This window comes from Xiphophorus maculatus, chromosome 13 (assembly GCF_002775205.1).
Source record: "Xiphophorus maculatus strain JP 163 A chromosome 13, X_maculatus-5.0-male, whole genome shotgun sequence".
NCBI lineage: Eukaryota > Metazoa > Chordata > Actinopteri > Cyprinodontiformes > Poeciliidae > Xiphophorus > Xiphophorus maculatus.
The window spans coordinates 3,105,177-3,129,502 of NC_036455.1; the positions used below are offsets into that span (position 1 = coordinate 3,105,177).

Genomic DNA, 24,326 nt, shown 5'->3' on the forward strand with positions numbered 1-24,326 from the left:
TGTAATACAGACTGCTATAGCAGATATTTCCTGCCATCACATCTACAACAACTCTTTGAATAATTTTTAATTAATATGAGTTGCAGTAACATTTAATTTCTCTTTGGAATCAATAAAGTATTCCCCACTTTTAATTTGAAATCAAATTAATCTCTGTGTCGTCCTGCAGACGTCGCGTGGCGTCGCTGACTGGCGCGCGGAGCTGCTGGACGCAGTGCGGCAGGTGTTCATGAGGGAGAGGAGCGTGCTGAAGAGCGCCCTCTACAGCCAGCTGGATCGACTTGACACCAGCGACGCCATCGTTCACCTCAATCATCTGGAGCGCCTGCTGGCTGAGCAGGTGTGAAACAACAGAAATTATTAGACTTTCATAATTTAAAAGTTACAACTCATGCAAAGGAGAATGAATGTATTTTATAATGTTATTTATGTGTATAAACAGGACTTTAATTGAAATGAATTTTAATCAAAGCTGTACTTTGTGTCGCTTGTTGATGTTTGAACTGGTTGTTACCCTGATTGTGTCGTCCTGGCGCAGGACGCTCACCACCGGGAGGCCATGGGTTCGCTCCAGGTCGCAGAAAGGTCGAGTCTCCTCTCTGAGATCCAGCAGCTCCGGGGTCAACTGGAGCAACTCCATCAAAGTAAATCAGACGATAAACATTTAAACATCTTTACAGCTGGCTGTGACAAAAAAAAAATACATCCTGTTCAAGTCAGCTGAAAAGCAAACCAATAAAGAAGTGTACACAGTCTTAGATTAACACTTTGTTTGAACAACTTTTGATTCAGTTTCAGGTTTTAAAAAGTCATTAAAGTTCTCCTGTTCTTTTTACATCGTTGTAAATACACCACAACATTGTAATTTCACACACTTTGATAAAAACTCCACTTCCATCAGAAGAAAAATAACCCCACAGCATGATGCTGCCAACACTGTGTCCCATCGATGATGCACAGTGGGGAGTTTTTTTGATAAACGTGCCTTCTGGTTTTCCCCAAAATGTCCAGTTGGTATCATCACATCATAACACATTCTCCTGCAAGTTTATAGATAATTTTATTTAGATCTGGATGTTTCTTTAGAAGAAAAGTCACTCCAGACACATAGAGAGTGAAGGAGATTGTGGTGATGTTTTTTTTTTTGTCAGATGATGCTGTCGGCATCTTCTTATGATCAACAGTTTCTTGGACTTCCATCAGTTTTGGGGAAAATGTTCAGTTTTGTTAATATTTTAAGCCAAACATCCCTGAGTTTAGCTAAAGCATACAGATAAAAAAAAAGTGTCAAGAAAATCATTGTGGATTGTTTGATATTTTTTTATTTAAATATATCAGATTCACTGTAATTGTTGGCAGGTGTGAACTGAAGAAGACTGAATGCTAAAACTGAATCAAGAAATGCTTTCACAAGGTATCAATTTAAAGGTGTGCTAATTTTGTCTTTTCACATTTTATCCACGTTAAAGGTGGGAAATGTTTCAAAATGAGCTCTTATTGTTGCTTTATGTCACAAAAACCTTGCATTTCAACAAGGGTTAGATCCACTTCACGTTTTAGTTGCTTTAAAAATGTCTATTTAATCACTAAAATATCAGCATTTCTAATTTTTACACCTTAACTTCATCCTATTTGTATAAATAATACTTGTTTTATTGTGTAGGTGGACGGCCTGGTTTGTCTTTAGCTGCTGATGGAAACATGGAGGAGCGGAGAGGAGGAGCAGCTGATGGAGCAGCAGAGGCAGACCGGTTGATCTTAGAGGAAATGAAAGCAGAACTTTCTCAGACTAAACTGGAGCTGGAGACGACGCTGACGGCCCAACAGAAACACCTGAAAGAGCTGGACACACTCAGGTCAGACACCAAGATGAAATCACTTTTTAACGGTACTGTTTAGGTGTATCAGATGATTCGTGTTTATTTTAATGCAGTGTGTTGTTTTTGTAAGCAAGAATTATCTAAACTTCAAGGAAGAAGGAAAACTAACTTAGATTTGTGTAATATATTTGACTTTGCAAAGACTAGATACATTTTTAGATGATTAGAAATATTAAAAGGGAGGTTGGAGTCATCTTTTATCGGATTAAAAATCATTCTCTGAAGTTGGTTCAGTAACAATCCAGAATTGAAGATTTACAACAATCCAAAGTTCTTAGTTCAATAAATAAACAATATAACTTCACCTTTAAACATGTCAAATCCAAATCATTCTTTAAAACATTAAAATTTGAAATGTATTCATCTATTTGACTTGGATGATGCAGAATAATTAACATTTCTGTAAATGCACCAAATGGCTGTTTTTCATGATAAACCTTTGCTGCTGAAAACAAACAAAGGTTCTACACAGCAAGGATAAAATGACTTTACTGAACAGATTTTGTCAATAGATACAAACGGTGAATAAAAACCACTTTGAGCTACAATTATTATGAAAAGTCTAAGAAATAATTAAAACTAATTGGAGATAAAGAACAACTCAAGATTAAAGTTGAAATAAGTTTTCATGGTGGAGTTACAAATAAAACTGCTAATGTTTTAAGAAAAAAATCTGTTAAACTGTTTTTATTTATTATAAATATTGTTATAATATTATTGTTTAAAAAATAAAATTTTGGTCATAAATGAAAAGCTACCCCATGAGTGGTGCTCACCTTACTTCTCAGTTGTAATGGCATACATCCTTTAAATCTTATAACAATTTTAGTAGCACAGAATACATTAAACCCTTTAGGTGCCCCGTTTTAGTTGTTTTCTGTCTAATTTATATTTTATTTACTTTCTGTTGCCTCTGTTTGTTTATTCTTTAGTTATGTACTTTTTATCCATGTACCCGTAGAAATAATTGCTGGGTTTTGTCCTAATTTTGATTCTTGTCATTTATTAGTTTGTGCTTATTCTCCAAAGTACTGTCTCAAGTTTGACTTGTAATATCTGTGCATGGTGCTCATTGTTTTGTAAAAAATCAGAAATAAAAAAAGAAGAAATAAATAAAATAAATGAAAAGCTGAAGGGTTTTTTAACGTGTCGACAGGGTGGAGGTGTCTCAGAAAGCTGCAGAGTTGGATGCCCTGAATGAGGAGCTGATGGAGGAGAGGAAGCGGAGCAGAGACCTTCAGTGGGCGGCGGAGAAGGAGCGGTGCCGCTCCGGTCGAGATGAGGAGAGCAAACGAGAGGCACTGGAGGTAAAACATCAGAGCGTCTTCAAGCTGCGCCTGACGGCTTGTTTTATTGTAAAACAGCCGTTTTTAGGAAAGTTTTGGTTTCCTCCAGGACCTGCAGCTGGCTCTGGACGAGCAGAAAGCTCTGGCGGACCGACTCACGCAGACGCTGCAGCAGGAGCGGCAGGCGTCGTCGCAGCTTTCCCAGCAGGCCGAGCAGGACGGCCTCGGCTTCCAGAGGCGCCTGCAGGAGCTCCAAGTCCAGCTGGAGACTGAGCGGGCGAAAGCCCAGGAGATGAGCGCCGCGTTGGGGAGAGAGAGGGAGCTGCGGGCCGGCGGGCAATCGGGTGAGGAGGGCGGTGGCCATGATGGGAGGGAAAGTGAAGGAGAAGAAAGTCTGCTGGAAAAACTGCAGAGGGAGCTGGATGACAAACACATACAGGTGAGATTAAATTAATCTGTTAATCGCACGATGAATTGAAATAGTTTAGATTCTGATAATTGATGTTTGTTTAGAGATCTTCATGATAATTTTTAAAAATGGTTTTGGTTATAAGTATTCGTGTCGCAATAAGCAATAAATCAATTAATCGTATTAATAATAATAATTTTCATTTGCATGATTTTTTTTTCCCTCTTCTCTCTTTCTACCAAAAACTGGATGATTTCAGTCTGATGTTTTGTTTTTTTTGAAGGACAATTTTGTTTTACAGAAAATTAACAGTTAATTTTGTTTGTTGTTTTGTTTATTTTGGATTTTTAAAATTTCTTCCAACTCCAGTCTTAAATATTTATTAGAACTTAAAGTTTATTAATCTTTGTGGATGTGTTCTTGCATTATAACATTAATATTATGTTACTTGAAAATTGTCTATAATTGTTTATCGCAATAACTTCCCGGACAATTTATAGGTCAGCAAAATTTGTTATCGTGAGAAACTAGTTTTTTTTTTTTTTTTTTACAATTTTAATACATTACATTGAGATGATTTCTCAGTTCTGTTTTAATCACTTTTGTGCTAATATAGCTGATTTATTAAAGGTGATACTGAAGATGGTTAGATGTTTTATTCTTGCATTTCTATCAGTTCAACTTCCTGGATCGTTTCTGGTGTGTGTCAGATTAAAGGGCTGTGCAAGAAAAAGCAGAAACTGTTCTCAGTTCAGCAACATATAGGAGCTTATTTTAAGTCAATAATTCCTTAATGTTTATGAAAAAATACTTTTTTATCAACTTAAAACAAGCTTCTATTTCTTGTTGAAATGTTAGTTTGTTTTATTTCAAGAGCACTACCAACTAGACCAAAAATGGAATCTTTTGATCTAGTTTTTTCAGTGTACGATGGAAAAAATGTTGTAACTTTCTGCAACTTCTTCTCCTTAACATCACTAAACCCCCAGGCTCAAATCCAGGAGAGAGCGTAAAGCATAAAGTCTTTTGCTTTTTGTTTTGTGTCTCCTCTCCAGGTCGTCCATCTCCTCAGTCAGGTGGAGGCCCAGCGGCTCGAAGTGGTACGGAAAGAGGAGGAGCTGACACTGGTCAATCAGAAGTCCAGACGAGACCAGGACGGGCTCCAGGAGGCCCGAATCGAACTGGACCGGCTGAAGGTACGAATGTCAGAGGTCAAACAGCAGCTGGAGGAAGAGCAGCAGAAGAGGAAGAGCCTGGAGGAAGAGAAGGAGAGGGTGGAGGAGAATGGAGCTCAGCAGGCCGTCTGGCACAGAGAGCCCACCAACCGGACCAAAGACTGGGTTCTCCAGCAGAAGAGCGGGAACGCCCAGTCAGCGAGCGCCAACGTGTCGCCTCCCATGGAGGGTTCTCCAGCCGACCCCCCCGTTGGGCCGCACCACGGCCCGTGGCGTACGGTCGACAGGATCATCGGGAAGCTCCACCTCGTTTCGTCAAAGATCCGCAGCATGGCCAGCAAGACGGCGGACAGGTAATCAATTCCTTACATTAAACCTGACCCATTATGGTTCCTTGAACAGGTTAAGATTAGTCTGTGGGCTAAACAGAAAAATGTTCATTGCATTTTCTACACAAAATCATTCTTAAATAATTAAATTTTAGTCTACTCAGTTCTGCCACCTATTTTGAGCTGTTAAAAGGTATCTTGTCACTTTAAATCTACATAAGCTGCAGCTGGCCACGCCCCCCAACTCAAAGTTTACACTCGCACATGAAAAGACGGACGGCGAAACAGATTCAAAATTATACAACTGCACATCCTAGAAAAGCAAAAGTAGAGACTCCTGTACAAACAACAACGATGCAGCAAGTGGTTTCTGGACACTTGTCTTTTCCAGTAGCCATAGAACAGCGAATGCAGTGGTAAAACCAACTGACCAAATGTGCAGGAGTTCCACTTGGGTTGCTAGGTAACGGACTGGGCTCGGCTGGGGTTGCTAAGTAACGGTGCAGTGCCCGTGGAATGTGACTTAACTATTGGGAGTTTTTTTTTTAAATGGCTCGTTTTCCAGACACCAAAACACAGCTAGGTGGGGTTTTTAAGCGCCTGGACTGTTTTTAGAAGCAATAAAAACCCAAATTTAAGTGAGAATACCTTCAAAATGTAAATTTTGAAACATTAAAAGATCCCTTTTAATGTTTCCTGTACAGTAGTGACAATCCTAAACAGTGTAGGATTTTTTTGTTTGTTTTTTGTGACCATCCTCTTGACTCTGTGGTGGTGAAACTAACCAATATCCTTGTCCAGTTCAGTTCTAATAGCTATTTTCTCGTAGCCTTTGTGAAGATAAAGTAAAATCTCCCTTGCTGTCATGGCAACATTCTCATGCCAGTTTGAATACTGGTGGAAAAAAGTGGTTCCTGTCAATGACATATTAACGTTTACTATCAAAAGTTTATAGACACCCTGATCAAATTAAAAGGTGAAAAAAGAAGCATAATAAAAAAATAAATGACTGCTGAATGTGGGATTTGTTCCCCACACTTCAAATTAAAGGTTGGATCTTTGCAGGTCGACTGCAGAGGTTGACGGCGAGGAGCTGTCATGGATTCAGTCCAGTGTTGATGAGGTCATCGGCCTGTTGCAGCAATCCCCAGGGTTGCCCTTCATCCCAGAGGTCAGTTATCTTCATTTCATCTTAAAATGTGGCTTCTGGTTATTGTAACTCCATTAATAAAACATCGGAAGATGGAGCGTATGCGAAGGCGGCCGAGCGGCAGTCAGCTGCGGGTGTTTTCCAAACAGCATCTGTGGATCTATGTTATGACAGCTCATCATCTGTCTCCCTCAGAGTGTTTCCCTGCTGGCAGGAGGCTCGCCCAGCTCCTCCAACAGCCTGACAGAGCGGCTGCTGAGGCAGAACGCAGAGCTGACCGGGTTCGTGAGCCGTCTGACCGAGGAGAAGAACGATCTCAGGAACCACACCCTGCGCTTGGAGGAGGAGCTGCGCCGCTATCGGCAGGCTGGAGCGGGGTCCACTGGCCATGTAGGTGCATCACAGGATTATCAACAGAAATCCTGCAAAATAAGAGGTTTCTGTGTGTAATTGTTCAAAAATAAAGTGACAGGCCAAGACAAAAGGAGTAATTAGGTGTATATTTGTATATTCCCTCTTTGTTACACCCCTGAAAATAGGGACAAAAGAATCACAAAAGGGATTTTCAGATGATTCTCTCATGCAGCCATTTAATGTAAATCAGACATGAACATGACATTACATCCTGCCTAATGTCAAAAAGTAGAAGAAAGAGCTAATTAATAAAGCAAAAATAATTATAGGAAATGACCACATATGTGTGTTTTCACATATTTCTAGACAGTAAAATGTTAATAGATGAGTTTCTAGCTGCTGCTGTTAGCTTGTACACAACTGACTCACAGAGACGCTGTCTCTTAAAACTAGAACAAAATTCTTCTAAAATTCACAAAAACAATGACATTGGAGCATATGAGCTAATTAATAAACCAAAATAAGATGTGGTTAAATATCTTCATTTTCACAAAAATTCAAAACGTTATGCTACATAAACAATTTTCTTGTTACATTTTATATTAAATAAATTGTTTATTCTAAACCTCTTTTTTTTGTATTTTCCTCTTGTATAGAGTAACTTGGTGCTGTACTGGATTTATAATAGTTCTCCAACCTTTCTCCTCTGCAGCCCAGCAGGAGAGGCGTGTCAAAGGCAGACTCTGCAGCGATGCTCCTTTCCCAGGAACGGGAAGCTTGGACTCGGGAGAAGCTGCGTCTGGAAAAAGCTTTGCACCTGTCTCAGTCCCAGGTGGCTTGTCTCAAGGGAGAAATTAGGTCCGACACGCTGCGAGAGATAACCGGGCCTGACGCCGACAATTCTGCACTGAAGGTGAGAAAAGTAAGGCTGAGACACAGATTCCACCTGGACGATTAGGTGTTTACCACAGGCAGCCAATCAGCTCGTTTCCGACTCTTCTTCTCCTCTGTCGGTCCTTCAGAGGATGTACGGGAAGTACCTGAGGTCAGAAAGCTTCAGGAAAGCGCTGATTTACCAGAAGAAGTATCTGCTGCTGCTGCTTGGCGGCTTCCAGGAGTGTGAGGAAGCCACTCTGTCGCTCCTGTCCAAGATGGGCGGCCGGCCTTCGCTCTCCAGCCTGGAGTCGTTCAGCCAGCGCCGCCGGGGGTTAAGCCGCTTCCGCTCAGCCGTCAGAGTGTCCATCGCCCTCTCCAGGTAAGCCGCTTGCTGTGGAGGCTCACGATTGTGGACTTTTAAAGGAATTGAGTGGTTGACTAAATGCTTTTCTTACGTAGAATGCGTTTCCTTGTGAAGCGATGGCACAAGGCGACGGGGATGAGCTCCACGGTTTCCTGCGGCATCAGCAAAAACGGAACAGGTCAGAGAAACAGACTAGTAAAATCATGCTGTTTTGCTTTTCCTGAAGTCATTTTAGGATAAATTCTTATGGTCTTTAAAATCTTTTTCAGGTTCAGATGTGAGAGACTCACCATATCTTCACCCAGGTAGTGTGGACATGTACAGAGACAGAGGAGCAGGAGGAGGAGTGTCCAGCAGCAGAGGAAGGAGTGGGCGGGAATCTCCACGGTCAGGCGTCTCTTCCTCACACCACAGGTAAGATAATACTTAATTTAATCAACTATTGAAATAATCGTCAACTAATTTAGTAGCAGATTAAATGTTAACTGGAGCATACAGACAAAAAAAAGACCATCAGAGCAGTAATTAAGCCACAACTTTACAAAAAATACCTACATTTTGCATTTAAATTAACAAAAAACAATGTTGTCTGTATATATACTCACCCTAACCCTGAACTCAAAGCAGTTTTAACTTCACAGGGTTCAAATTTTGTAAACAAAAAATGTAATAAAGTACAAAATCAAGCTTCTTTTGCTGTCCAATTATTAATCAGTTTATCCAAAATATAAATAAACAGAGCAGCTGTATTGATGTTAAATCAACCAAAAAGGAGTGAATTTTTCACATCTTTATGTTAAAAGTATCTTTTAGCTGCAGATGCATCCCTGGCTAGAAATGGTTAAGCATATGGCATTTTATATTATTGCATTTTAGGAGATAAAATAATTAGATAATTATTTGTTTATTTGCATAATTTAGTGTTTTTCTAATATTCCTAAGTGGTTAAATGAGAAATCTGCAGCTTAATAATTTAATCGTCGGAATAGTTGATAAAATAATCTATTACTACTACAATCATTAGTTTTAGCCTTGGCTAATACAATTCCTCAGCATTAAATACAGATTATAATCTATTTTCATTTAGGAGATTTTGGTGTTTTTATATATTAGTTTACCAGATAAATTAGACGTTGGTTTTGATATCGTCTGTGTATTTTCAGTGTTTTCTGGTTATTCATCATGTTTTGATGGTAAAGTGAGTACAGCTGTGATGTGACACATATTTAGCACCGGGAGCTTTGTGAATCAGATGCTGAGCCTGAAATAATCCAAAACTCTGGAGTTTTGTAGCTACTAACATTTTTTTTCTTCCAGGTTTGTTCCATCAGGACGTCGTGGCTTTATTTCAGAAATAAATTAATTTCTCCGAATCTTCTTATTCAGGCTGGATTTATGGATCTAGTAGTTGTTTTGTCAACAGATTCTCCCACATAAACTACAGTTTTCAAATCTTATAAAAAAATTATAATTTCCATTCCGATTCTGAATTATTCCCTTCTTTGTGTGAAGTCTTAAAGCTTAACACTTGTTAAACCCCAAAGTTATCAAATAATTTTAACCCTATAACACATTAACATTCAAATATTAGTTGTTGATGTAATTTGTGTGTTTTTAAAAATATATATTTTTTGTTTGTGCAGGTTCCACACGACGGGGGACCACGGCGCTCTGACCTGCTCTCACCTGCAGAGCTACGACCCGGACCGCGCGCTAACCGACTACATCTCCAGGCTGGAGGCTCTGCAGAGGAGGCTGGGCAGCGTGACATCAGGTAACCGGCACCAAGCATCGCACTGAACCAGACAAACATCTGAACTCATGTAAAGACAAGTTGGTTCATATGTCAACCCTTTTAAGTTTCAAATCTTCGCATGGATATTTTTGCTTATTTTAATTGTATGAAGTTCTTTAAATGTCCGGTGAGTAAATATATTTGCAAATGTATCCATAACTGTAACTTTCCACATCTAGCAAGTTATTTTTGCAATTTACCATTTATTAACTGTTTCATGAGTAAATCAAAGAAAATTGACGCCTGCAATTTTTGTTAAAGTTTCATAAGTTTTATATTGAAGTAAACTGATTTGGAAAAATTTTCTTTTGCCTGATTTTTTGTTGTTGTTAATTCTATGAATTATTGTCATTTTGGTCATTAAAATACCAAAATTTCCACTTAACTTTATATTTTGGTCCCTCTGATGATGTAATTTTTAAATATTAACTGATAATTTAATCATCTACTCAGTACTTGAGTAGATTTTTTACCAAATACATTTATACTGTTGAGTAATGCCTTGGATAGCTACTTTTTACTTGAGTAAAAATATGTTAGAAGTATTTCTACACTTGAGTACAGCTTCTGGGTAAGTACTCTGTATTTAAACTTCTGACCAGGTAAGTTTTGTAACGCTGCATCTTACGCCAGATTGACATGGTTGTCTTTTTACTCCCTCAGGTGCTTCTTCATACGCTCAATTGCACTTTGGCTTGAGAAGATAGACGCTGACCGACTACTTTGGCTTGAAGAAACTCAGTTGCCTTTTCTTGTGCGGAGCGCTCTGCTGTTTTCTATCATCCTGCTGTGAACTATGTCTCTCCACGTGGACCAAAACACATTTTTATATTAGCGTACAACTTGTTGTATCCAGGCTTTGTGTTGCCGGCACTTGAAACACAGCGATGTTTGTAATTTAATCTGCCTCTTTGTTGTGGATGATCTTCAATCATGTATATTTGTCTCATGCTAATTTAAAGACATTTCGTGGTTAATTTATATGTTTGTTGTTGCCTGGGTGGAGCGTTGCGTTGAGAATGTTTGGGATTACTGTTAAGGAGGCTGCTACTGGATGTTCTTCACTACACTGTGTTTTGTTTAGACCGGGCAGACTAAAGGGAGACATTTGTAGAGAACGTATTTTTGTAAAGCGTAGAAGCTTTGAATTTTCGGGGTATTTTGTCAAAAACTGAAAATAAAGAGGACTACATTATTTCAAAGGTGTTTCCGTTGTTTTGTTTCAGCTATCAATTTTAAAAATGCTGTCCTGAAAACGGTACTTATATCTGTGCTAAAGATATTTTAAAACATTTCTAGAGATAAAGATGCATGTACCGCTCCCAATCAAAAACACCCAATCAAAGCCAGGAGGAAGGTCTTAGCGCTGTCAATCAATGCTGCTCAATGTGCTAGAAGAAACAGCTTACCATTACAGGGAAACCATTTATCCACCATCATCGGTGGCTATGCTAACTAGCCTTAGCATTTGTGACAGCCTATGTTGTGGTGAACCAATTGTAGTGAAAGGAGACCAAGGGGAAGGGAGTGAACACAAGAGTGATTGACAGCGCTAAGACCATCCTCTTGACTCTGATTGGTTGTTACTTACCAAGGAGTGTATTTCTACTGTTAGTACTGGGAGCACTGGGTGAAAGTAGATGAACGTGATTGTTTTTTTTCCTCAGATAATACTGTCACAACAATAAAAATTTTAACAAATATGTGAAAAAAATATTTTAATTAAAGTAATATACTGCAGCTTTAATCTAAAAACGTCCCAACCTTAGAGACAACTACTATAAACTTCTTTAGATTGTTTTTGAGATCTTTTGGCCTACCTCATTCTGTTACATGGGTTCCAATGAAGTGATTATTATTTCTACAGGCCTGAGAGTAATAAATTAGTTTGTTTTGTTAAATTATTTTCCTTAAATAAGTAAAATAATACTTTGTCCCTCCTTTCCTGGGTCTCTCAGGCCCGAACCATCACAACTGGCTCCTCCTGATGTGGAGGAGCAGCGGCTCAACTCTCAAGCTTTTTTCTTGACATAAATATTGTTAAAGAAAATAATTATTGTTTGGTGCTTAATACAGCTAATCCACGACATGTGTAACAGTTATAGCCAACACTTTGTTTGGAACAGTTTTCTGTTGAACATTTGGGAATTCAGCTGAAGAAGCAGGCCAAAACAGGGCCTTTTTTCCTCCCCCGCTGACAGACACAGAGCTATAAAATTTACACTCTGATAGGAGTTACAGACTCTTTGGCGCCTCTCCCCGTACCTGGCGCGGCCCAGGACGAAGTCGTCCGCCCTTTGACTTAGACAAAAACCAGACATCGGGGCTGTGATGAGGGGAGTTTCTAAGTTTCTAATTGGTCAAAGAACGGAACGCCTTGACTGCATATATTAAATAGGGAAACACCTCTTTCATTAAAAAGTACAAGTCAGCAAGCCAACAGAGAGTTTTTTTCCATCTTTTTCTCTCCACGTTGGGCGCCTTTGTCTGTCTTTTGTGTTTCGTGTGTGTCTGTTTTCCCCTTGTCTGTATAAAATGTATATCTCTGTATCTCTGCAGCTTTGTTGTCGATTGTTTTTGTATGAGATTAAACTTCGTGATCTGTGACGTCAACACGTGTTGTTGTTTCGTTTTACCAGCACGCGGTCGCTGCACGTCGCCCATGGAGAGCGTCACTCGTCAATCCCGGGCAAGATTAAAGAGGAAAAGAGCCAAACGTTTTGTCCAAAGCTAGCATTGTTTGATCCTCTTTTTTAATAATTGGGGGCTTCGTCCGGTTCTGGAATCTTGGCGGGTGGCGGTCTCTCCCCGATCGATCCGTCCGGCTCGTGCGGTAAGACGTTTTTTTTTTTTTTTTAATTACTCTTTTGTTGTGTAGAGCCACGCGGAGTTTTGACGCTGCAGGAGAATATAGATTGTTTTTTTAGAAGAGTCTGTTATTTACTAATTGGACGGAAAATGCACCTACAAGTGATCGTGGCTGGTCAGGACAGTAGGAGTTTACGTTGCCTCTGTCGGAATTGCTGGGTTTGTTAATTGTCTTCTTTAGCCCTGAGGATTCGTTCTTGTGCCTCTGAAATAATGAATTTTTAAGTGCATGAAATTTAGTGTGGGCTTGAATCGGCCCGGAGATTTGACTCAGCTCCAGCGGACTTATATTGACCTACCTCGGTTAAATCACCGGTCTGGGATAGACTTTAAGGATTGAAAAGTATGTTAAATTAATTTTTCTCTGGTGAAACATTGAAAAGGAGTTGAATCGCTCTTAAAACAGGACTTATATTGGAATCGAGCTGAATCGCTCTATTGGACTTATATTGGGTTTTGAGTTGTATCACTCGGAGGACTAAGTTTACAAGTTGGAAAATTCACAGGATTGGGCCGAGTTGCATCACTCGCGGAGAATATAGGACTAAGTTTATAAGTTTGAAAATTAATGCATTTTTGAAGCCGGCATTTTATTTTTAATTCCCCCGTTTGTCTCTTACGTTTGTTTGTAACTGTGTATGTGTGTCTCTGTGTGTGTCTGTGCGTGTGTATCTGTGTGGCCGTGTGTGTGCGCGTGCACGAGTTCGGGCTGGCTGTGTGTTTCAGCAGAGTGTTAAGTTGTTTGGATAGCGCTGTGTGTGTGAATTTGCATTGATTTTGCTGCGTTTTATTGTGAAGTTATTATGGACACTGAGTTGCGACACGTGCTATACGCTATGGTTCGTAGAACAGTTTTAACGGGGAAAGTACAACGATGGCGAAACGTGGTCTTTTAGTTTAAAAATAAAAAAATAAAAATAACAGTTAAGTAAACTAAACTGGTACCAGAAAACAAAATTATTGGTTGTGGTTTGATTTTAACATAACTTTGAGATCTCTCTTTTTAAACGTGCACGGGGAATTAAAAGGTTCCTTAAGATTGGAGTTTAAAATTAATTAAATTGACACATGAAAATATGTTAATAAAACATTGGACAATTCCTGAAGCTTCAGTAAATTTCATATAAACTTTAGTAAAATTGGTATAAATTACAGTAAAATTTGATAGAATAATGACCACAGACTGACACTTGGGGACTGATGAAATTCTGACTGACTATGAAACCTGGCCGGATGTGTGTTTTGTGTTTTCTGTAACATGTTTTGTGTTTTTGTATTGTGTTGCAATTCATGTTGGTGTGAGAGAGTGTGTGATTGGAGATAAAATACCACTGGGTATTTCATGTCATATAAAATACAGAGCAATTTTTTAGTGCTGTTATGTGGTGCAAAATTTCCAGTTTTTACAAACATCCTCTGTGTTAACTTGGACTAAATTATTAAATTAAGCGATAACGGCAGTAAAATGTGACCTGCAGTGTAAAGTTTGGAAGGCGATTAAAGGATAGAATCTTGATAAAATAAATCATCTGCACAAATTGAAAATAAATTATGGGTTCTGAGGTTAAATAAATGAATAAATAAATAAATAAAATAAGAAAGAATAAGCCAAGAAAATTAAGTCACAGAGGATTGTAGAAATGCTGTCTTGGCAAATTAATAGATAAATACATGAATAAAGTGAATGAATAAATAGCTAAATACATGTCTGATTAGGTAGAGAAATAAATAAAATAAAAACTGTGTATAGAATTATGCACTAAAATAGTAGATAAAATGTTGATAGAATGAAATACAATTAGCTACATGGGGACTTTTAAAATGGGTACAGGATACAGACAAAAACGAAGTTTTTTGGAGAAACAGGTTCTACCTGTAAGAGGAATTGCTCAGATAACAACAAACTGCACTATGCAACTGACTCCAGATATTTTCATAATTAGTCTTTTTCCAACTGACCAAAACTTTAAGATAGATAAAATATTGTTAAATCTACAGGACGTATTGATAATTACGACAGAATAAATTAGAAGTCACTCTCTTGTTAAATAGAAATTGATTTAATATAGAAAAGTTGCTAAAATTTACAAGATTTGTTGTTGAAGGATAACATTAAGTTTGAAATAACTTATGGGTTAATGGAAACGATCATATGGAACTATTGTAGAGAATCAATATTAAACTGTAATTAGAGATGATTAAACAGTGCCTACAGAAAATAAAATAAGACCATTAAGAAAATAAATAAATAGAACAAAACAAGAAAAAGGGACGAGTATGTTTAAATAGATATGAGAATAATGTAGCCCAAGGAGGAGTTTCAACCCCACTTACAGAAGTTCAGCACGGGAGAACAAGCAACAGCTGGGCTGTAACTTCTACCCCCACTAGATACGACTAATTAACATGTGAAGCCTGTTTGCATACCATTTTTTAAGTGCGAAGCGACCTCTGCTCACAGCAGCTCAGCAGAAAAGGACAAGCAGCTGTAAGGCAAATCCTTGTCTCTCCCATCATTTAAAGTGCCTCCTGACAAAATATCTGCATGTAAGTTACAATTTTAGTAGTGGAACGACAAAAGTTTTTTTTTTTAAGTTCATTTTTTAAAAGTAGAAGGAACTAAAACAGATCTGATGATTCAAGTGCCAAAGCCTAATAAAGACTTAGGAGTTCCTCCTGAAATCCCTATCGGCTCTCTTCCTGCCATAAAATCAGCCCCTCCAAGAGGTGAGGGAGGGGTTTTATGGTGGGGTTATAGATTTGCTTTGTGCTCTGGCAGAAGACGTTGCTCGGATAAGTGTAGTGACTTTAAAAATACAACTTATAAACTTTAAAAATTCAAAAGGATTTAATTTTTCTTTTTCCTAAGGAACATAGAGATTGGCTGTTTAAATTTTAGGGTATTGTTTCACATTATAGATTATAGGTAGGAGTAGAGAGTCTTTTCTCATCACATGAGACAGGATTTTTGATGCAGTTTGGTTTCCTAGCTTTAGTGAAACATTTTCTCTTTAAAGTAGATAGTTTAAACAAGCAAATACATAGTGAGTAAGGAATAATGTGGAAAATGTTAAATATAAGTTTTTAGCGTCAAAACACTGAGTCGACTGTCACACGCTGACACTCTTGGTAATGATTTTCTGTTTTCCTCTCATATTACTTTATATATTGAGTAGTGAGTGGTTTAGATTTTATCTTTAAATTTGTTTTCATTAGTCTGATTTTTTATTTAGCTATTTGTGTCAGTTCTTTGTCTATTTGTTAAATATAACAACTTACTGTCTTTCTTTTGAGTCACCAGTTTCCTCTTGACCCGTTCGAAAGGGGAGGGGGAAATTTGGTCTTTAGTTTAATTTCTTTCATTTGTAGATTTAGTGATATACTGACCAGTATTTTAGGATTATGTGTTTAATTACCCCTTAGTGTGTTAATGGTCTGATCAGCCGTTATCTAAGTTCCCCTCATGTCTTGTTAGGTCAGTTTGTGCTTACGTCGTTCTGTTATTACCTGTGTTGTTTTTTGTTTTGTTGATTTCAGTAGGGGCCCAATTTATTATTTTTGGATTTTCTTTGTTAACTGTGTTTGAATTTTTTCTTCAACGTCTCTCTGGTTCGTTTATGCAAAACCTTCGCAGAGTCTTAATTGGTACACATGTTTTGTCAAACACTGCTGAAAATTTTTGAGAAGTTTTCTACAACGAATTATTGGATAATCATGAGAGTAAAATTGAATTACCAGCTTTAAAACTGTAATGTGACATGTTTCAGCAGGGACAATAGTAATCTTGAAGGTTTAAAGCATGCTACAATAGAGTGTTCTGTTTGTTTTGAAAGTTTGCCTGTTAGGATGTGGGCAACATTGCATATCGGTGGGATTTTCTCAGCTTAAATAATAACCCTGTTTCATCAATATCGTTATTTCACATCATAGGAATTATGATGCATTAGCTGATAATGCATCATAAAAAGGGGGAGAAGATGTATGGGTTCATCTTTTATAATACTTAAACAAATTTTTGAAGAACATGTCTGATCTGTGCTACACATAAAAGTGAAAGGAAAGATATTGTCTGGTGAAATATGTGCTTATTTTAAATGGATTTGAGTTGTTCTCCATTAAAAGATGTTCTGATTATGGGCTAAAGTATTTTGAAATCAATAGAATAATTTATAGTGATAATGAAGCATATTTTGGTTAATTACCTTGGGAAAATAACTATAGAAATTAAAATATTATTGTGTCAGCCATTTTCAGAGCATTAATTTAGTGGAGCATGAATGTTTTAAGAAATGTTTTGAAGAATCTGTTATTGATTAAAGTTATCACTAATCAGTAAAGGTACACAAGGCGGGATTATAATGATTTTTCTAAACTTGATTTTGATTTTTTGATTTACATCCATTTAAAACGATTTTGAATAAAACTTTAAATTCGACGACAAGTAAAAGCCGAGGTAAAAATTGGTATATTTTGAAAATGTTTGGTTTTGTTGAGGCATACATTTACATTATAATTTCTCCAGGTCTAACTCTTTTGTATTTTGTTTAAGGAACGCATGTAGAATGATTTAGACAAACAACCAGTAAGATCTAGTTTGTTCTATAAAAGTAATTTAAATGGGACAGTTTGATTCACAGCGATTTTCATTTTTGATGGTAAATGTAGGCTTTACAACTACATTTTTAGGTTTTTGTGTTTGTTTTGTTTCGTTTGTTTGATCCTATTTTTACAAGATTGGTTTAAGAAAAGATCTGCATTTGTTTAATATTCTGGCAAAACGTTACTTTGGAAACATGTCTTTTGAAGCGGGTGATTACAAGGTTTTGCTGTTTTCCATCGGGTAGGAACTATAGTTTGAAATAATAGAAACGTAGATTGAGGGGATCACATCCACCATTTGATGAACAGAACTGGACAGAGTAGGAGATAAGGCGTTACGTGATGAGTTGCTCATGGCTAACTACGTACAGACTGGCTTGGAGTTCTGAGCTCCAATCCTAACTCTGAACTCTGCAACACAAGCTGTCGTTGGAGGAGGAGTGCGGCTGCTTGGAGGAGCGGTTTCACACTTTTTCAGCGATAGCACCCACAGAGTCACGAGCGTTGGAGGATTCACTTGAACACACAGTGAATTGAAGATGTTTGTGTTGAATACACAAAATGAATGATGCTTTGGAAAATCTGATCTCTGTTTGTCGTTTCAGTTTGCAGCCGTTTTCCTGGTGCCCTGTGGATGTGGTCTCATTCAAACTCTGCGTTCTTTGATAAAAAGGATTAAAATAGTTCCTCTGATGGGAAGTGACAAAACAAATTTATTTTTGGGTGAAACCATCGTTTGATTATGCTGACAGTAATGCAGATGATATTAAAGAATGTTGTAAGTGTGTTTCTGATGCTAATGACACTCATGTTGTAACAAAATGTCTGTTTTAATAACCTGTGACAGGTCGTTTCCTAGGATCTAATTTCCTCACGAGGAGATTTCACTTTCTTTTTGAAACTCATGGTTATATTGGCATAATAATCCAATTTTCAGTGAGCAACGGACGCTCAGGTGGGAGCCTGAGGTTTCTGACCGAAGAAGATCAAGCTGCAAGAGGATCGACATTAATTTTTATTGCGTTTTTTCGTTCGTTGTGAACTCTGGAAAGGACTGTCGTTTTGTTTTTTGCGCGCATTTTTTGAACAATTCCTGACGAAGACTTCATATTTTTTTTGAGAGACTGTCGATGGACATTTAAAAAAAAAAAAAAAAAACAGAAAAGACGTGCAGCAGATTGTAATTTTGTGTGTTTCTTGGTTCGACGTTTGTAATTTTGTGATGAATGTTGTCTTTGAAGTTGCAGAGCATTTCTTACTAGTTTTTTATATGTATGTCCCTGCTTTATTTTATATTGTATACTTTGGGTTTTTGGTTTGTCTTGTGTTTTGGTTGTATTGTGATAATTTTGTTTTATGAATTTACATTTTTTAAGGATAAGTCTTTCTACACCTTGGGTTTTGTTTCAAAGGGGGATTGTATGTAATTAGGGTACGTCACTCTTTTGTCTTTTTATTTTTCGGTTTTTTCGTTTTTTCATACATAGTTTTGGTTCTGTATTAGAAGGCTTAATCAATTTTTATTGAGGTCTTTTGATTAAGACCTCAAAAGGGGGATTGTTAAAGAAAATAATTATTGTTTGGTGCTTAATACAGCTAATCCACGACATGTGTAACAGTTATAGCCAACACTTTGTTTGGAACAGTTTTCTGTTGAACATTTGGGAATTCAGCTGAAGAAGCAGGCCAAAACAGGGCCTTTTTTCCTCCCCCGCTGACAGACACAGAGCTATAAAATTTACACTCTGATAGGAGTTACAGACTCTTTGGCGCCTCTCCCCGTACCTGGCGCGGCCCAGGACGAAGTCGTCCGCCCTTTGACTTAGACAAAAACCAGACATCGGGGCTGTGATGAGGGGAGTTTCTAAGTTTCTAATTGGTCAAAGAACGGAACGCCTTGACTGCATATATTAAATAGGGAAACACCTCTTTCATTAAAAAGTACAAGTCAGCAAGCCAACAGAGAGTTTTTTTCCATCTTTTTCTCTCCACGTTGGGCGCCTTTGTCTGTCTTTTGTGTTTCGTGTGTGTCTGTTTTCCCCTTGTCTGTATAAAATGTATATCTCTGTATCTCTGCAGCTTTGTTGTCGATTGTTTTTGTATGAGATTAAACTTCGTGATCTGTGACGTCAACACGTGTTGTTGTTTCGTTTTACCAGCACGCGGTCGCTGCACGTCGCCCATGGAGAGCGTCACTCGTCAATCCCGGGCAAGATTAAAGAGGAAAAGAGCCAAACGTTTTGTCCAAAGCTAGCATTGTTTGATCCTCTTTTTTAATAATATTTAATGTCATTTATTCATGTTTTTGTCTTTCGCGGGACTTTTCGTCAGGCAAACGTTTGAGTCGCACCCAGACGTCTTCATGGAGATAGAGGAGGCTACCGTTAGCTAGCTGCTAATATATCCTAGCTAGTTTTTTAACGTCTATCATGGGTAAGTGTAAATTTATCACCAGTTAGCAGGTCGAAGTTCAAACATTTCTGTGGAGATATAAGTCTTAAACTCCATCAATAATACCCTTTAAAAGTCTTAAATTTGTTTGGGAAACCTGCAGTAAGCTATCTCCTGTAAAATAGCCAAATCACTTTACTAATTTTCGGGGAAACACTAGTAGCATGAGCTAACGCTATGCTATTTCAACCTTTATATTGAGAATGTTTATTCAGTAGTGGGGGGGAAGAATCTCACTTTAGGAAACTGTTTTTATCAAAACGTTTTATTCAAACATTTAGTTGGTAATGACTTCCCGTTACCATGAGTTACACACAACTTGACAAAGACACTGTTCTCATTGTTACTCTTCAAAATGGCAGACAAATCGGCATATTATTCAAAATATAGGTGTTGATTTTAATCAGTCAGAAAATGGCAAAGCTAGATTTTGTCTCGAGGAAAAAAATGTAAGTTAGAAATAACTTTAAATGAGACAAAAATTACCCAATTTTATCCCATCACCAGGCAGCGTGAGTTGAAGGAATGAGGATGGCTGTGGATAGGAAGGATCTTCTGTAGCAGTCTGTGTTACAGTGCATTTTGAATAAGCCTCTGACTAAAGACACTCCGTTTGTCTATAACAGGATGGGGGTGATCAGTTTACATAGTGGGAAAACGTGAGTTAAAACATCCACTAGAAGGCATGTTCTCCTTGTGCATGGATGAGTTTTTCCTCTAGAAAATGAATTTCAGATTGCAGAGATGCTGTTAAGGAAGACAGTTTATTTTCAAACTCTTAATAAAAGTCAATGGACTTTTCTTCCCATCTGATTTCCACTCGTGGAAATCACTCACATTAGCTTTGTGTGTCTTGCAAAGGAAGCATCTAAAATGATGCTGACATTCTAGTCTCCAGACTTGCTGCAGGGCTGACGCTGGGAGCATAAATCTGCATTTCCTTCAAGTTCCAGGATGTCAGAGCTTCAATTAAAACCAAACCAAGAAGTTCATGAAAGTCTTTGATTTTCTCCTCATCTACCTTCCATCTCTCACTGCTTCCTCCTCTTGTATCTGATGACGGGGTTATGCGGGGTGTGAATCATCGTTGTGTAGTTGATTGTGGGGAAATACCCGTCCACCAGCTCAAACTCGAACATGCGCAGCAACGTGGACCAGATGGTTTTGATCTGGACGTAGGCGAAGTTCTCCCCAATGCAGCGGTGGCGACCTGAAGGTGGTAGAGGATGGCGAGGGTTACGCAAAGTGATGCAAGTTATCGATTAATGAGTTAATCTAAAGTTAACTAAATATTCATTTGTGAGCGGCCATTTTCTTAAGTATTTGAGTTTTTCTTCTATCAAAAGGGCTTTCCACAATGTAAAGGGCTATATTTTTCATTTTAATCAAATAAACCATTAATCGATAATTCATTGCAAGTAGATTAATTGTTACACGGACTGGTCAGAGGAGTAGTGGTTTAAAAGTCATTACTGTGGTTCCTCTTACCGGCGCCAAACGGGATGTAGGCGAACTTGTCGGCAGTGTCTTTGAGGTACCGCTCTGGGCGGAACTCCATCCTCTCCCTCCAGGTGTCGCGCAGGCGGTGGTTGACGGTCGGGGAGACGCAGACCTGGTGGCCGACGGGGATGGTGTATCCTGCAGCAGTCTAAACGGACATGTAGACACTCGTTTTGGCTTTAATGTTCCTTAAACTGGGTTTGGAAGTAATGACAGCATGTAGACATAGAAGTATAGGTGATGTATAAGTACTGGATTCACCTGAGGTGTGCGAGCCATCCTCATCATGGTCATTATAGGTGGGCGGAGCCTCAGGGTCTCCTTCAGGCAGCGCTCCAACAAGTTCAGATCCTTCAGCTGAAAAACATCAGAGTAACATTGGAGACCGGTCCAATTCAAGTTATTTCTGGCAGGTCTTATATTAATCAGATCTGGATGTCGTTAATAAAACTGAATCGTTACTTATTGGCTCTGACCTGATCAAAGTCGAGCGGTGGCAGATCTTCTCCACACACAGCCTTCTGCTCGGCGTAGCAGCGATCCTGCAGAGCTTTGTCCCGGGCCAAGAAGAACCCCAACCAGGCGCTGGTGGTAGACGATGTGTGCTGACCCGCCAGGAGGAGACCAATCAGCATCCCTGCAATTTCATCATCGGTCAGCGGCCGACCATCTCTGCAATGTGAAATTAGTTTAGTCCAAATGTTCTGTTTTGGTATTTTAAAATAAACTACCTGTAGGTATGATGGTGTCTCACTTGTAAGTAGCATCGATGAGAGTCTGCAGGATGTCGTCGGCTGTCTCTCCAGATTTCCTCCGCTTTTCAATCACCTTGAAGAAGATGTTCTTGATCTCTCTGTGAGCTCTGTCTCGTTTCCTAAAACCAAAAATAATTACCAAGCAGGATTTAGGCGTTGTCTCCCGGTCATTTTAGACGAATACCTCAGAGGAAGATTAAACACTAAACGTGCAGCTAACCCTTATTACCTGAAGCTTGGGAGAGGAACCCAGGTGGGCAGAAGCCAAGCGGCGTGGCTGAACCCCCCGTCCAAGTCAGTGTAGAGCTGAGCCACTTGTTCATTCAACCTGCTGCGGATCTCCTTCCCATGGAGGCAGCTGCTGGCGGTCAGGATGATCAGCTCCGACAACGCCTCAAACAGATCTGACGCATGAAAAGAGTTCAAAGGGTTAAAACATGTTGCGTTTTATTCATTTTCTGCAACGTTCCTAAAAATTTTGTACCTCAAAATTCCGACTCAGGCTTATCTGTCAAATTTGGGCTTGAATTATCCAACTATAAAATACAGACTCCTAGAATACAATTTGTGAATTTTGGTACTCTGTAAAAATTCAAACAGCAATTTCAATGGGTTTGCTTTAAAGAATCGTAGGTGCCTTTTAAGCCATGATCTTAGCAGGTAGTGACAAAATAAAATCAGTGAGTAAAGCAAAAACCAAAACAATTGAACTGTAATGAGGAAGTTTATGAAACATTTAAAAAGAGTTTCTCTAGGTTAATTAAATGCTTTTAATTCTGTTTTTGTCACAGATAAGGTTTGCCATTTTGCAGATGACACCATAGTTTCTTTACTCAACTCCATTTTGTGGAAGGTCATTTCAGTATAGACCATATATCTTGTTAAAAATTCAGATTACATTTTTATTAGCTTTGCACCCAACGCACAGATATATAATACTTCAAACAGCAAAGCAGCTTACTTCTCTCTCCACCGTCTCCCCATCTCCTGAAATACTCAACGGTTTCTGTCTCAATTAACTTTACATGGTCTTTAAAATGAGCGATGTTCAGTCCAGTTTTCAGCATCTTTTTCTGCTCCAGAAAAATCTGTAACAGCATAAAAGAGTCGTTAAATCTGAACGCCAGTTGCATGTTGACCTCTAAAACACTTGATGTAATCTCACAGGGTTTGGGACGTCGTAGGCTACTCCTTTCCCGAACACTGGGGTCGTCAGTTTGGAGTAGACGTCTTCTGCGTTCAGGTCTTCGTTCTTGCTGTTGAACATAAGTGTGGCCGCGTCACTGCCCAGCAAGTAAGTGAAAGTTTTCCCCACCATGGTGAAGCTGAACACGGGACCATACTGGAGGGGGTGAAACAAAACTCAGCACATAAATAAAAATTCATCCAACTCCTCTCTGGAAATATTCTAATGGAAAACTGAAGTAATGGTTGGTTTATTATGATGTCTTGGCTGAAACTCTGGCTTTTGGTTGGGTCAAAGTACCATAAAAGCAGGTTTGCTTGTAACAACTATATTATTTATGCCTTTGACAGAAAACAACAATGTTCTGCCTTAAAATTTATATAAAACTGATTTCAAAAGTCTCCTAAATAAGCAAAGATGTCCAACTGAAAACTAACACAGCACATCATGAGGAAACGTGAGCGACTGCATTATTTAATTTCTGTTGCTTTAGGTTTATACATCACCTAAAATCTCAACAAAAGCATTTAAGTTTGAAGTTGTAACGCAAATTAAATATTTGACTCTATATTGCATCGAAGTTTACACTTTTCTTACTTAAATGTCTTTAGTTTGGACGTACAGAAGACGATCTAGGATCATTACTTACTTTTTCATAAGCATTTTCCAGAAATTCAATTGGACTTTTTCCAAAAGCAATGGCATGCCCAAGGAATGGGATGCTGGAGGGAATGTAGGGCGGATATTTCTGTAACAACAAAACATCAATAATAGTTCATATAAACCTGGGTTTTTTTATTTTTTTACAGTTAAAACAGTTCATATTTAACAAAACTGTAAATTACCGCGTCTTTGTCTTCAGAATCCCTGAGCAGCCTTTTGGAGACATAACCCAAAGTCAGAGTAAAAAGAGAAGCCGCCAGAACCAGGGAGGTCCAGTTCTCGTTCATTTTACCCATAGTGTCCTCGAGCAACTTCGTGCTCATCTGGTAAAACTGCGTCGACATTTTTCAGGCCCTCAACAACCACAACGCAGAAAAGTTTCCTTCTCACTCCGGCAGCTGAAGCATAAAGAACCAGAGAGGTTCTAACTGCGGAGTCTTATCACCGCTCAGGTGGACTGATGATCTTCGCAGTATGGACCGTTGCTACCTGCCACTTCCAGTTCCGCCCCCGCCTGACCGTTTGGGGGTTTTGATTGGCTACTGGACACGTGTCAGTCAAGCAGCTGCGATTGTGATTGGTTGTTGGTACCTGAAGCGATGTCTTGCTATATGATGTCATGGTAACGTCCGTTCGATCGAGTTGATTGACTTTTTGTTAACTTTTCTTTAATAAAAGTGGCTTCG

General features: G+C 38.6%; 2 protein-coding genes across 9 annotated transcripts in view; one reads left to right on the forward strand and one right to left on the reverse strand.

Moving 5' to 3' along the window:
- The window catches only part of akap9 (A-kinase anchoring protein 9), a 90,556-nt gene extending 79,736 nt beyond the window's left edge, over positions 1-10,820 (forward strand). For 6 of the 8 annotated variants that reach the window (XM_023344870.1, XM_023344867.1, XM_023344869.1 and 3 more), the window contains 14 exons: positions 170-340; positions 539-644; positions 1,664-1,856; positions 3,037-3,187; positions 3,276-3,605; positions 4,631-5,103; positions 6,145-6,250; positions 6,425-6,619; positions 7,296-7,505; positions 7,606-7,838; positions 7,919-8,001; positions 8,093-8,237; positions 9,467-9,597; positions 10,282-10,820. In XM_023344870.1, coding sequence (XP_023200638.1) covers positions 170-340; positions 539-644; positions 1,664-1,856; positions 3,037-3,187; positions 3,276-3,605; positions 4,631-5,103; positions 6,145-6,250; positions 6,425-6,619; positions 7,296-7,505; positions 7,606-7,838; positions 7,919-8,001; positions 8,093-8,237; positions 9,467-9,597; positions 10,282-10,325 — 2,571 coding nt within the window. In that variant the 3' untranslated portion in view covers positions 10,326-10,820. The remainder of the gene's footprint in view (positions 1-169; positions 341-538; positions 645-1,663; positions 1,857-3,036; positions 3,188-3,275; positions 3,606-4,630; positions 5,104-6,144; positions 6,251-6,424; positions 6,620-7,295; positions 7,506-7,605; positions 7,839-7,918; positions 8,002-8,092; positions 8,238-9,466; positions 9,598-10,281) is intronic. The other 2 variants (XM_023344874.1, XM_023344868.1) reach the window with 1 other exon arrangement.
- An 8,963-nt stretch (positions 10,821-19,783) lies between these two features.
- LOC102232424 (lanosterol 14-alpha demethylase) lies at positions 19,784-24,121 on the reverse strand. The gene is made up of 10 exons (XM_005796476.3): positions 23,823-24,121; positions 23,627-23,725; positions 22,957-23,133; positions 22,753-22,879; positions 22,021-22,195; positions 21,791-21,910; positions 21,513-21,708; positions 21,298-21,393; positions 21,025-21,184; positions 19,784-20,746 (listed from the first exon to the last, which is right to left on the reverse strand). Exons 1-10 carry the CDS (start codon positions 23,982-23,984, stop codon positions 20,568-20,570), a joined length of 1,491 nt encoding a protein of 496 aa, XP_005796533.3. The 5' UTR covers positions 23,985-24,121; the 3' UTR covers positions 19,784-20,567.
- Positions 24,122-24,326: the final 205 nt, after the last annotated feature.